Source organism: Nyctibius grandis, chromosome 5 (genome assembly GCF_013368605.1).
Source record: "Nyctibius grandis isolate bNycGra1 chromosome 5, bNycGra1.pri, whole genome shotgun sequence".
NCBI lineage: Eukaryota > Metazoa > Chordata > Aves > Nyctibiiformes > Nyctibiidae > Nyctibius > Nyctibius grandis.
In genome coordinates, this window is record NC_090662.1 from 11803485 (window position 1) to 11817043 (window position 13559).

Sequence of the window (13559 nt, forward strand, 5' to 3'; positions counted from 1 at the left end):
TCACAATCCGTTTATCAGTTTGTGCATTTGGATTCTACTGTCTGTGGTAGAAAACATGTGCAGTTCACTGGGTACCTTAAGGTAATGAAGCAGACTAGAGAAATCTGAGGGCAGTGTTAACTGCAGCTATTTACATGTGTAAGTAAGTGTCATATCTTGCTTTGCCACAATCTGGTGAAACATAACTTAATCAGCTTGAACTCACCAGAGGATAGGCCAAATTTAGATGCAGAACTGGCTATAGTGAGTGAAGAAATTAGATGAACAAAATTGTTCTAGTGTATTACCAGAAAACTGAAAATACTGCAGATATCTGAATTGTTTGTCCAGTGCGGTCAAGGGAGAGTTGTACTGTGCTTTTTCGCAGTATAATGCATCAAATCATATCATTGTTTTTCTTTTGTAAATGTGGTACTTGGTTACTCTGGAGGGTACCTCCAGTTGGCAATGCCTGTGAGATACTAGTAGCTTTTTATTAGCTAAGAATCATCTGAATTGACAATAAAACGCATGAGTGGGGACAAGTATTTTCTGGCAACAGAACACACACGTTTGTTTGGATTTATTTGTTTATACACAATGACTGAAAATATAAAAGAAAGGAAAAGATGCTAAGTTTTGCTTTGTGAAATTTTTCATCCTGGTAGTTGTTAAAGGGGAGAGAGAGGCTGCCCGCATGGGATCAGATAACACAGCGGTTGCTGTGCCGGGCTGGGGCTGGGGTGAGATTCTGACAGCACCATCTCTGTGACTCCAGCTCACGTGAACTTTCTGGTCATATTCCTTTTGATTGTTAGCAAGAACTGACAGTTGACTCAACTGAAAATGTGACTTAGACCACCAGTTCATTTTCTGTAGGAAGCGGTCTGAATATTAAAATGATCATCAGGCTTACTGTGCACGTATTCTTACACAGTAAAGTGTCTTCATCCCTAGCTATCAGGTGGATATAGTCAGGCTATTTGTGTTAGAAAGGGACCATGATTCCCCAGAAACAGTTGCTAAAATTTTTGTTGGGCTCTACAATAATTTAGTTCTCAAAGCAAGTCACTCAACAATTAGGACATGGCTGAGTCCACATGAACTACATTCACATCAGGTAGCTGCCTCTTCAGAGTGAGCTTGCTTGCCTTCAGGATGAGTGCCTGCCTCCAGGGCTGCTGGCATGGGGGATGCTGTGTGCAGCTCAGCTAGAGAACATGCATTATGCTTGGCAACTTTCATATGCAAAATATAGTAAACTCTTCATAAGCACGTACAAACCACTATTTTTCAGAGACTTATAATTTTGTATGAGGAGGGACATGTCACCAATGCAGTGGATGTGTCTGTACAAGAGAATGATGTGCAAGAGGATCATCTGGTCATTCCTGTGCACTGTGCTTTGTTTCTTGTGGGGCTACGTGGACAAACTGGATTTCTTTGAAATTCATTTAAATGGGAAAAATGCCCTCTAGGAGCATGCCTGATACTCTCCAACTGCTAATGTGTATTCAGTCTGTGGGACCAGACTACAGCGAGTCCAAACTACTGAGTTTTTATAAGTCCCTAACAATCACAGTCGATGTCAGTACTTCCTATAATTTAAGTTAAATAATTTAATGGAGAAATATATGTCCATATTACAGTATTTCAAGTTTTTAATAAATACTTGGCATTGGATGGTAGATTAGATCATATGTGTAAGGCAAGGTGTTGTAAGGAAAAAGTATTTTCAGAAGGATATTGATGGATTTTGTATTTAACTAGAACTTCTTAAAAGCATTGGAGTTAGGGTTAAGCTATCGTCTAATGTGTGATTACAGTACTTAAGCAAATAATGCAGAAAACATTTTTAAAAGATGTGGTGCATCTTTACTCAAATACAGATAAATTTCAAAGAAGTGCATAGATGTATAGAAAACTATGTAGAGAAAACATGTATGTGAAGAAATGAAAAAAGAAAGACTTTGTTATGTAAAGAATTAGCAAAGACTAAAACGTACGTCCTCTCTTTCTTTGGTCTTCAGCGCCTTGCTAAAGAAGCAGAGAAGTACCAAGCGTCACATCAGTGGAGGGATGAGTTTGGGGTAAGTTTCAGTTTTTCTCCTTTTGACCTTCTGGGATTTTTGCTCCTTGAAATGTTAACTATATTCTTACAAACGTGTTTCTATATCCACCACAGAAGGAGTCATTGACTATGAGTGGGCATTTTGTTTTATTCAACAAACAGAGTCTCAGTCTGGATGTCTAGAGAATAAAGTAGACTTTTCACTTCAGAAGCTCATAAGAAGCTTCACAGACCCAGTGATGTAGCTCTGAGGTGTACACGAGACATCTGTTTGTTTTGACATGCAAGGAATGATTGCAGAGAAGACATCTGAGTGATGATTACTAGCTGTTAAAAGTGTGCTACTCCAAGCACTGAAACACAGAATCATAGAAAAGATTTTTACAAGTTGTTTTTGCTTATGTGGTAGAACAAAGCAGGAAGAGCTTAATATAGAAGGATTTGGTTGTCTACATGACTGTTTATATTGAGAGTCGTAGACTATTTTTTAGAATCCTGTTCTATACTTTAATAATTGCATCTCTTCACTTCAATATTCTAGCAATACTGAAAGAGACCCTGACCTGGTCAAACACTAAGCTATCTTCTTCAATCATTTCAGACTTTACTGAAAAACAAGTGAGATGATTGATTGTAAAATGTACGATATTAAGTCTTTATTACTGATCAAGCAAAATTAATGTAGTATTGCATGATTATAAGACTGTTAATTTTAGGCTACAGTTCCCTGCTAAGTGTAAAAGTAATTTATTATGCCTTCATTATCTGTTCCTTCAGAAATAAAAGCAGATGGTGCTTTACGTGATGCTGCTACAAACCTAGACTGTGTTTGCACATCCACTAGAGTCATAGTGTCACACAGTTAAATGCACAATGCTTTTCTATAATGTCCTTTCTGATCTGGTGTTCTTCAGACACTTGAAGGTGGAGCACTGAAAACAAATAAACAAACAAACAAAAAATCTAACATCAGGGCAAATAATTCAGATAAAATTAACTGGCTTTTAGGAGTGCAAAGAGGGTCTGGACACAGCCTGAATGCTTTTAAGTAAGTGTGCTTTCTTGCACAGGCACAGCTTCTAATACGTGGTAAAACACAGAATTCCTAGTCCGTAGGGATGCAATAATGTGAAAGCTGCAGTGGCCTTTTCTGTTAATCTGTCTCTGTTTTGAATGGAAAACAAAATCTGCAGGTTTGACAGACTCAGTGCAGAGCAGTGTGAACACAGTCAGATGCTGTTTCTAATTATTTTGCTTCTTACCATACCCACTGGCATCACATCAACAACTCTGTCTCAATTTTTGGTTTTCTTTTTGACCTTTACTTGTATTAGAAGTCAGTCGTACCAGAGAGGCTTCTGGTCTCATCATAATTCATTGCCAAGGAGAGATCTCAAAGTAATTTTGAAATGTGATTTTATGTTAATGTTGTGGCTCAGGCAAAGACTGTGGTCAGAATAAAATTTAAAAAAATGCAGTTGGATTTATAATAAAGTAACTGCAAACCGAGCTTGTGCATTACTGTTTTGAATTTGGATGAGAACAGTGTACACCATATAATAACCTTGACATTAGGTTATGCAATTAAATTTCAAATAAGTGTATTAAGCTTCTTATAATTTAATTTGTTCCGTTTTTGCCAGAAGTAATCTTCCTTCTCTTCTGGCCTACTTTTTAGAAAATGCCTGCTCAAATTAGCTTGCACACAGATCTTTCTGATAAACTTAATTTTCACTGGAAGATTCATCCTTCTAATGGCTATGATGGAAAATAGAAGATATACTGTAAAACTTTCTGCAGATAAGGGTTCTTAAAGTACTTCTGATAGCATTATGAATGGTCTTCATCATGCTGTACGAAGTTTATTTCTTGTCCAGGATTTGTTTTTGGGTGATGAAAGCCCTTCCAGCAGCATTGCACATGAGTTACTGTAGAAAGAAACTCTTTGGGACAGTCTGTTTCTGCTTCTAATGAGCTCACAATCAGCAACATCCTTGACAGCCAGATTGCAGCTGAATAATGGCTTCTGGAGTTTTAGGGAGAAAATATCACAAACATTCCTTCTGGGGGAGTATATATGGGCTGACTTCAGTGGAACAAAACCAAAAGAGGAAGGGCAAAGAGGGCTGGCCATAATACCAAGGTCTATACAGAGCTACAAGGTATGTGTCAATTAGAACACTGCCAGAGTGCCTGTTCTAACCCCTTATTCAGAAGATGAATGTTTATTGCACAGTTTGCAACAAAAGAAGCATGTAAGCATTAAAGATTTTATTTTGCAGGTTAATATCACAGTATAATAAAAATTCAGTATCCTCTGATAAGGTCTTTTGAAATTACCTGGTACAGGGAAAAAACTTTGAAGATCCCAAATTGGTCCCACAGTCTCATTTTTGCTATATCAGCTAATAATTTCTTGTAAAGACTGTTGGAATTGTCACAGAATCACAGAATCACAGAATCAACCAGGTTGGAAGAGACCTCAGGGGTCATTGAGTCCAACCGTTGCCCTTACACCACCCTGTCAACTAGACCATGGCACTAAGTGCCGTGTCCAGTCTTTTCTTAAACGCATCCAGAGATGGTGACTCCACCACCTCCCTGGGCAGCCCATTCCAATGTCTAATAACCCTTTCTGAGAAGAAATTCTTCCTAATGTCCAACCTGAACCTCCCCTGGCGAAGCTCGAGGCTATGCCCTCTTGTCCTATCGCTAGTTGCCCGGGAGAAGAGGCCAACTCCCACTTCACTACAACCTCCCTTCAGGTAGTTGTAGACTGCAATAAGGTCACCTCGGAGCCTCCTCTTCTCCAGGCTAAACAACCCCAGCTCCCTCAGCCGTTCCTCGTAGGTCAGACCCTCCAGACCCTTCACCAGCTTGGTCGCCCTCCTCTGGACTCGCTCCAACACCTCAACATCTTTCCTGAAGTGCGGGGCCCAGAACTGAACACAGTACTCAAGATGCGGCCTCACCAGTGCCGAGTAGAGAGGGACGATCACTTCCCTAGACCGGCTGGCTACACTATTCCTAATAGAGGCCAGGATGCCATTGGCCTTCTTGGCCACCTGGGCACACTGCTGGCTCATGTTTAGCCGGCTGTCGATCAGCACCCCCAGGTCTCTTTCCACTGGGCCGCTTTCTAACCACTCTTCCCCCAGCCTGTAGAGCTGCATGGGGTTGTTGTGACCGAAGTGTAAGACCCAGCACTTGTTCTTGTTGAACCTCATGCCGTTGGTCTCGGCCCATCTATCTAACCTGTCCAGATCCCTCTGTAGGGCCTTCCTATCCTCCAGCAGATCGACACTGCCACCCAGCTTGGTGTCATCTACAAATTTACTGAGGGTGCACTCAATCCCTACGTCTAGATCATCTATAAAGATATTGAACAGCACCGGCCCCAAAACTGAGCCCTGGGGAACACCTCTAGTGACCGGCCGCCTGCTGGACTTTGCCCCATTCACCACCACTCTCTGGGCTCAGCCATCCAGCCAGTTTTTAACCCATTGAAGAGTCCACCCATCCAAGCCCCGGGCAGCCAGTTTGTCCAGGAGGATGCTGTGGGAGACAGTGTCGAATGCCTTACTGAAGTCTAGATAGACTACATCCACAGCCCTGCCCTCATCTACTAAGCGGGTCACTTGGTCATAGAAGGAGACCAGGTTGGTCGAGCAGGCCTTGCCTTTCATGAATCCATGTTGGCTGGCCCCAATGCCCCGATTGTCCTGCATGTGCCGTGTAATGGCACTCAGGATGATCTGTTCCATCACCTTGCCTGGCACCGAGGTCAGGCTGACAGGCCTATAGTTCCCTGGATCGTCCTTCCCACCCTTCTTGTAGATGGGCGTTACATTTGCTAATTTCCAGTCAGCTGGAACTTCTCCAGTTAACCAGGACTGCCGGTAGATAATAGAGAGTGGTTTGGCAAGTTCATTTGCCAGTTCCTTCATTACTCTGGGGTGAATCCCATCCGGGCCCATAGCCTTGTGGGTGTCCAACTGGCACAGCAGGTCACTAACCGTCTCCTCCTGGATCCTGGGAGGTTCACACAGCCGCCCGTCCCTAACTTCAGGCTCTGGAGGCCGAGTCTCCTGAGGACAACCGATCTTGACATTAAAGACCGAGGCAAAGAAGGCATTGAGCACCTCTGCCTTTTCCTCATCCCCTGACACTACACTACCCTCCTCATTCAGCAAGTGGTGGAGGCTCTCCTTGACCCTCCTTTTGCTGTTGATGTATTTGTAAAAGCTTTTTTTGTTGTCTTTGACTGTAGCAGCCAAATCGAGCTCTAATTGAGCTTTGGCCCTTCTAATCTTCTCCCTACACGACCTGGCCACGTCCCTATAGACCTTCCAAGTTACCCAACCCTTCTTCCAGAGCAAGTAGGCTCTCTTTTTTTTCCTTAAGTTCTAGCCTAAGTTCTCTGTTTAACCAGGCTGGTCTTTTTCCCCGATGGCTTGCCTTCCTACAGACTGGGACAGCCTGCTCCTGAATATTTAACAATTCCCTTTTGAAGCATGTCCAGCCTTCCTGGACTCCTTTGCCCTCCAGGACCAATTGCCAAGGGACTCGGTCCACCAGCCTCTTAAACAGGCTAAAGTCAGCCCGCCGGAAATCTAAGGCAGAAGTTCTACTCTTGCCCCTCCTTACTTCCCCCACTATCGAAAACTCTAACATTTCATGGTCGCTACTCCCAACACGGCCACCGACCCTCACATCTCCCACTAGTCCTTCTCTGTTCACAAACAACAGGTCAAGCAGGGCCCCTCCTCTAGTGGGCTCATTTACCACTTGCATGAGGAAGTTGTCCTCCACACATTCGAGGAATCTCCTAGATTGCTTCCTCTCTGCCATGTTGTATTTCCAGCAGACATCCGGCAAGTTGAAGTCGCCCACGAGTACAAGCACCAGCGACCGGGCGGCTTCTGACAGCCGCTTGTAAAACGCCTCATCCACCTGCTCATCCTGGTTGGGTGGTCTATAACAGACTCCCACCGTAATGTCCGCCCTGCCGACCTTCCCCCTGATCTTCACCCATAAACATTCAACCTTGTCATCCTCACCATCTTCCTCAATTTCGACACAGTCCAAGCACTCCCTAACATATAACGCTACCCCACCGCCTCTCCTGCTTCGCCTGTCCCTCTTAAAGAGCTTATAGCCATCCATAGTTGCACTCCAGTCATGAGAGTCATCCCACCACGTTTCTGTGATGGCAACCACATCATAACCTTCCTGCTGTACAGTGGCTTCTAGCTCTTCCTGTTTGTTGCCCATACTGCGTGCATTGGTGTAAACGCACTTCAGCTGGGCTAGCGGCCTTGCCCCCGATGCAGGCCTGTCACCCCTAGGTTTATTTGTGGCTGCCCTGGTCTTATCCCCCTCCCCCATCGAACCTAGTTTAAAGACCTCTTGATCAGCCCTGCCAACTTCTGGGCCATAACCCTTTTCCCCTTCTGATTCAGCTGTTCCCCATCCGGCATAAGCAGGCCCGGTGCCATGAAAGCCGCCCCGTGGTCAACAAACCCAAAATCCCACCTCCGGCACCAGTCTCTTAGCCACATATTAATCTGTTGTACTTTCATAGTCTTTTCCCTATTTTCACCAAACACTGAAGGAATTGAGGAGAATATCACCTACACACCTACCCCCTTTACCAAACGCCCCAGGGCCCTGAAGTCCCTTTTGATTGCCCTGGCACTTCTCTCTTCAATCTCATCCCTACCCACCTGGAATACTAATAGTGGGTAGTAGTCAGAGGGCCTCACCAGTTGAGGAATCCTCCTGGCAACATCCCTTACCCGTGCCCCTGGGAGGCAGCAGACTTCCCTGTGAGTTGGGTCTGGCCTGCATATGGGGCCCTCCATTTCCCTTAGCAGGGAGTCGCCTATAACAATTACTTTTCTTTTCTCCTTTTTGGAGCTGGTTGCAACCCTCTTACTCGGTTGCTTCTGTTTACTTAGCCCCGTAGAGGATCTTTCACCTAGATTTGTATCTTCCTGACACTCAGGAAGACGCTCAGGCTCCAGCGCCTGATACCTATTCTGCAGGGGGACGTGGGGAGGGAAGGAAGGTCGGGATGGGATTCGCCTGCCACCTCGAGCAGGGACCTGCCTCCATTCCCCCCCATCCCCTAGGTCTCCTCCTGCTCCTTGTGGAGGAGGAAGAGGATCCTCCACTACCCGGGGAGCATTAGGCCCGTCCGTTTTCCCCAGGACAGGCAGGGAACAGCACTGCCCACCATCCTCTTCCTGGGATGCTCTTGCACTCCTTAACCTTTCCACCTCCTCCTTGAGCTGGGCCACCAAGGAGACCTGTTCGCACCTCACACAGGTGAGGTCTCCGTTACCCTCGAGTGCCAGGGCCAGGCTCTGGCACTCCCTGCAGCCTGCCACCTGCACCTCCGCATGCTTCCGCAGCAGGTCCATTTGGGTTGCCATGTCTTTTCTGGCACCCGCAAGGGACTTAGGGCCCCGCCGAGTGCAAACCATACCTGCTTACCCGCCTACCCTGCCCGCCTGCCCTGCCTGCGAGAACTGCTGCGCAAACTGCCACGCCCCTGGGGCTGTGCCCTCCCCTGCCCCGGGACACACACAGTCACTGCTGACTCACCCAGTCACTGCTGACTCCCCCTCTCCCCTCTGGGCAGGGACTAGTCCCTGTCCTCCCAGAGGCTCTTTATCACCCGATCACAGGGGGTGGTGCTACGCCCCCTCCTCTCCTGATTCGTTGCTGGGAACTTCCGGGTCCAGGCGGGTCTCGGGCTGCTGCTCGGGGGGGCCCGGAGCACGGAAACGGCACGGAAACCGCTTGCCCGCTATGGCCCGATCTCTCCCCGCACTAACCTCAGTCGCTGCTGCCGCTGCCGCCACCGCTGCCGCCACTGCCGCTGCCGCCGTTGCCGTTGCCGACTGGCCGTTTGTTATGGTTTCACCGCGTTTTCCTAAGGAGAGAATTTGCTTGCCTTTTTAAAAAAAGTTGTGACTAAACCATTCATAAAAACACATATCCACATCTACTACTAAAATCCCTTTTTCCTACTAATTGTAGTTGAATAAGAGTAGAATTTCTTTCAATACTGTAGTATATTAAATTACAGTGACTTCAAGACCAAGCAAAGAAAAACAAAAGTAAAAATTTAAGTTTTGGCTTTTTGATAAATCAATAGTTAAATGAATCTTTACCAAAGTTTAAGAAATATCCAGGGAAGTTTAAGAAATATCCAGGTCTGACCTCGGTGCCAGGGAAGGTTATGAAGCAGATCATCTTGAGTGCCATCACATGGCACGTACAGGACAACTAAGCTATCAGGCCCAGTCAACATGGGTTTATGAAAGGCAGGTCCTGCTTGATTAACCTGATCTCCTTCTACAACAAGATGACTCACTTACTGGATGAGGGAAAGGCTGTGGATGTTGTCTACCTGGACTTCATCAAAGCCTTTGACACTGTCTCCCACAGCATTCTCCTGGAGAAACTGGCTGCTCATGGCTTGGATGGCTGTACGGTTCACTGGCTAAAAAACTGACTGGATAGCCAGGCCAGAGAGTTGTAGTGAATGGAGTTAAATCCACTTGGCGGCTGGTCACAAGTGGTGTACCCAGGACTCAGTATTGGGGCCAATTCTCTTTAATATCTTTATCAACAATCTGGACGAGGGGATCGAGTGCATCCTCTAAGTTCGCAGACAACACTGAGTTGTCTATGGGAGTGTTGATCTGCTTGAGGGTAGGAAGGCTCTGCAGAGGGATCTTGACAGGTTGGATTGATGGGCCGATTGTATGAGATTGAACAAGGCCAAGTGTAGGGTCCTGCACTTGGGACACAACAACCCCATGCACCGCTACAGGCTTGGGGAAGAGTGGCTGGAAATCTGCCTGTCGGAAAAGGACCTGGGGCTGTTGATCGATGGCCAGCTGAATATGAGCCAGCAGTGTGCCCAGGTGCCCAAGAAGGCCAACATCCTGGCTCGTATCAGAAATAGTGTGGCCAGCAGGACTAGGGAAATTATCATCCCCCTGTACTTGGCACTGATGAGGCTGCACCTCGAATACTGTGTTCAGTTTTGGGCCCCTCACTACGAGAAGGACATTGAGGTGCTGGAGAGAGTCCAAAGAAGGACAATGAAGCTGGTGAAGGGTCTGGAACACAAGTCTGATGAGGAGCGGCTGAGGGAATTGGTGTTTTTTAGCCTGGAGAAAAGGAGGCTCAGGGGAGACCTTATTGCTGTCTACAAGTACCTGAAAGGAGGTTGTAGTGAGGTGGGTGTCGGTCTCTTTTCCCAAGTAACAAATGACATGATGGGAGGAAATGGCCTCAGGTTGCACCGGTGGAGGTTTAGATTTGGATATTAGGAAAAACTTCTTGACTGAAAGGGTTGCTCACCAAAACCAAAAATAGCCATGAACATAGAAATTCCAGATTGATATGAATTTGAACGTGGGAAGCTGTGACCCAGCAACTTCTTGAACAGTGAATATTTGTTGTTAGCTAAAGTATTTGCATATTCCTATCCTTCTGTCACCTTGCATAGCTTTCTAAATACACAGATTGACACTGGGTGCTATATATATATTCTTTTTATTAATAAATGAATTCTTGTCAGGTGTATATTGAATGTCTCAAAAGCACAAATAAAAATCTAAAATGAGTTAAGAGCATGTATCTTACGTATTTACCATTAGTTTTTAAGTAAGTGACAGAAATAAAGATCATAATGGATTTTGGTATTTTCAATTGATAAATAAATATCAAAATAATTTTGGCAATTACTAATTAATTTACTAAAACGTGCAAAATGATTCAAAGGAATATTAAATAAGAATAATAATTAAGAATACTGAATGTCTTCTGCTGAAAAAGGAAAATATTTCATTAATATTGGATTTTAATATGTCTTGTTTACTGATTAACTACAAAATTAAAATATCGGAACTGCAGTTTACAGCTACAGCCCTAAAATAACCCTAAAATAACACTTAAATGTATTTGTGATGTTTATGAAGGCAAATCCAAAGTACCTGGCTTCAAGCAAATAAAAAAATGCCATTCTCTGCTTCCTACTCCATCAGTATTGCCCAATTCCCTAGCTGCATGTACAGCTGGAGAAATAAAACCTACTTAAATGTTTTTAAATTAATGCAGTTACAAATCAGAGATACAAACCAATATTTCTGAAAGACACAGCCTTGTCAGTTTGGATTTTCTTGTATGCTACAGAGTGAAAGAGGGGTGGTTTTGATGCCTGTGATGGTCCAATTATTTTTCTGGCATAGAGATGCATGAAAAAAAGCGTACGTGAATTGGAAGGAGGGGAGAATTCTGTATGAAATAATTGCTGTTATTCCCCAAATGGATACTCTACAATTACATTTGATACCACATTTGATTGCCTTGCAATGGTTGGTTAACTAAAGCAATTTTGTTTCTAGTTGGGTTGCGATATTAATTGTACTTATACATGTATAAACATAAGGGATATCTCATTTGTATTTTAACAAGGGGAGTCTTTATGGATGGCCTATTAGCATCCACTTATTTATATGAAGACTGAAACTCAGACTTTTAAGAATGAATTATTACATTAAAATGCCACATGAAATATTCTTTCAATATGCCTTATCCGTTAACCAATAGTGTCATTTTATATTCTTCTGTGTAAATGATAACTTCCTGAGTTCTGGTATTTCTGAGATGGCATTTGCTGTGATGATAATGTGTAGGCTGGCGTTTATTTACCAACTGGGCTTAAAAGTAAAGACAAAAGGTCATGGAAATATTGCTTTGGAATTAAGATTTTTTTTTTCTAGTACAAGTATTGGCTGCATAAAACTGTAGTGAAAAGTTCCTCAGCAAAGAAATGGAAGATAAAAAGGATAACAGAGATAAAACAAGTCTCCCATCACAAGAGTTGATCCAAGAGGTGACCTGCAGGAGCAGAGCAGTAGTAGGCATCTCTCTGTGCTTGACCTCTCCTGAAGATTGAAGATTTTAGTTTTCAGGACTGTCTGTAATTTATTGTGGATGTTACAACAATGCTAAAACATTGCATCTTAAAGCCTCAGCTGGAAAACAAACAAACAAAACATCAAACTTTCAGTTTTAATACTGCTTCATTCTAAAGAGGTAGTTTAGTAAACACACTTTGTCTTTTGAAAGAGGCAAAAACTCTGTGAAGGAAACAAACTAGAATACTTTTTCTCTCAGATCATCAGAGGGAGGATGCAGCTCTCCTATGACTTGTAGCTCTGATAGTCTTCTTGGGTGCAAAGAGCGTCTGTGGGAAATGATATTGTTTAGATTTGGCTCCAGACCTGGGGCATAGGGAACCAATCCTCACAGGTGCAGAGTAGGTGTGGGATCCTTTCCTAGTAAAGTCATATATACTTCATAATTCTGTGGAAGTTTTAACGACACTAAACATGGGCAAAGTGTCAGAGCTGTCTGTATCTTCACACAATGCTCTGATCCAAAACCCAGTAAAATAAATCTTCCATTGATTTTTGACATTTTGGATAAGGCCTCACACTTCTAAAGCAAATGGGATTTGAAGAAAAATATGCCACATGATTGATTTAAATTGACAGGCAGATGGTCAACCTTTTAGGGAGGATAATATTTTATTCTCTGAAGGGCTGTGTGCCACCTTCACTTCTGTGACATACAGCTTTCATTTGTGTATAATTTAAATTAAATGTACCATATCTCACTGAAAGGAGTGAAATTGCCTTTTTTGCTGTCAGTGATTGTTTGCCCTTTGACATCTTTCTACTTGGGGGAGAGAGCTCTGTGTGTGCACTGGGAGTGTTAGGAAGGTGAAGTGCAGAGGAAATAAGAATGAATTATATTTACTGAAATTACGTGGTTTCAGGGGTGATTCTCCTTATCAAATCACTTACACCTTTTTGCTTCAGAAAAACGCACTGAGAGTATTGCAGGAACAGGCATTTTTTGGAAGTTTTTCACTAGTGCTTTCTCAAGAAGGGACGGGAGATGCAGCAGTTACAGCATTTGAAGCACTCACACCTTACTTTCCTAAGACCTCTGTAATGAGTAAGAAGAGATTCATCATGGCGTAGAAGTTTACTGTAAACATGTCCCTGCTGGAGGCACTTTGAAGACATGTGACATAGGCTTCACCAGATGAGCTCAGAATTTGACTAGCATTCCCTGTCAGGAGCAGGATCCCACTGTCCGCTTGTCCATCCCAGCACCCTGCCCATAATGGTCAGATTCTTATTTTCACAAAGACTCAGTGATGCCTTCTGGTTTACAAATGGAGTCACTAGTTAGCTATAAGAAATGTCTTAAAGACAAAAAAAAATCCAGGTCATTAGAAAACATTTTAAGGGTAATGCCTCTTGCTAGCTTGCCTGGAGTTTTATAACTTCCTAGACTCTCAGGTGAGTCTTTGAGTCTAGAAATCATAGACTTCCTCTAAAACCTGGTTTGCCATAGGAGAGTTCTTCCATGCTTTTGTTCCATTATATAAGATCTAATGTGATCCTGTATA

The 13559-nt window shown here is 43.8% G+C and overlaps 1 protein-coding gene across 4 annotated transcripts in view; it reads left to right on the plus strand.

Annotated features, from left to right (window-relative positions):
• CACNA2D1 (calcium voltage-gated channel auxiliary subunit alpha2delta 1) overlaps nt 1-13559 on the plus strand; it is a 453094-nt gene that overhangs the window by 209819 nt on the left and 229716 nt on the right. For all 4 annotated transcript variants that reach the window (XM_068400329.1, XM_068400331.1, XM_068400330.1 and 1 more), the window contains exon 4: nt 2010-2069. In XM_068400329.1, the coding sequence (XP_068256430.1) occupies nt 2010-2069 (60 nt within the window). The remainder of the gene's footprint in view (nt 1-2009; nt 2070-13559) is intronic.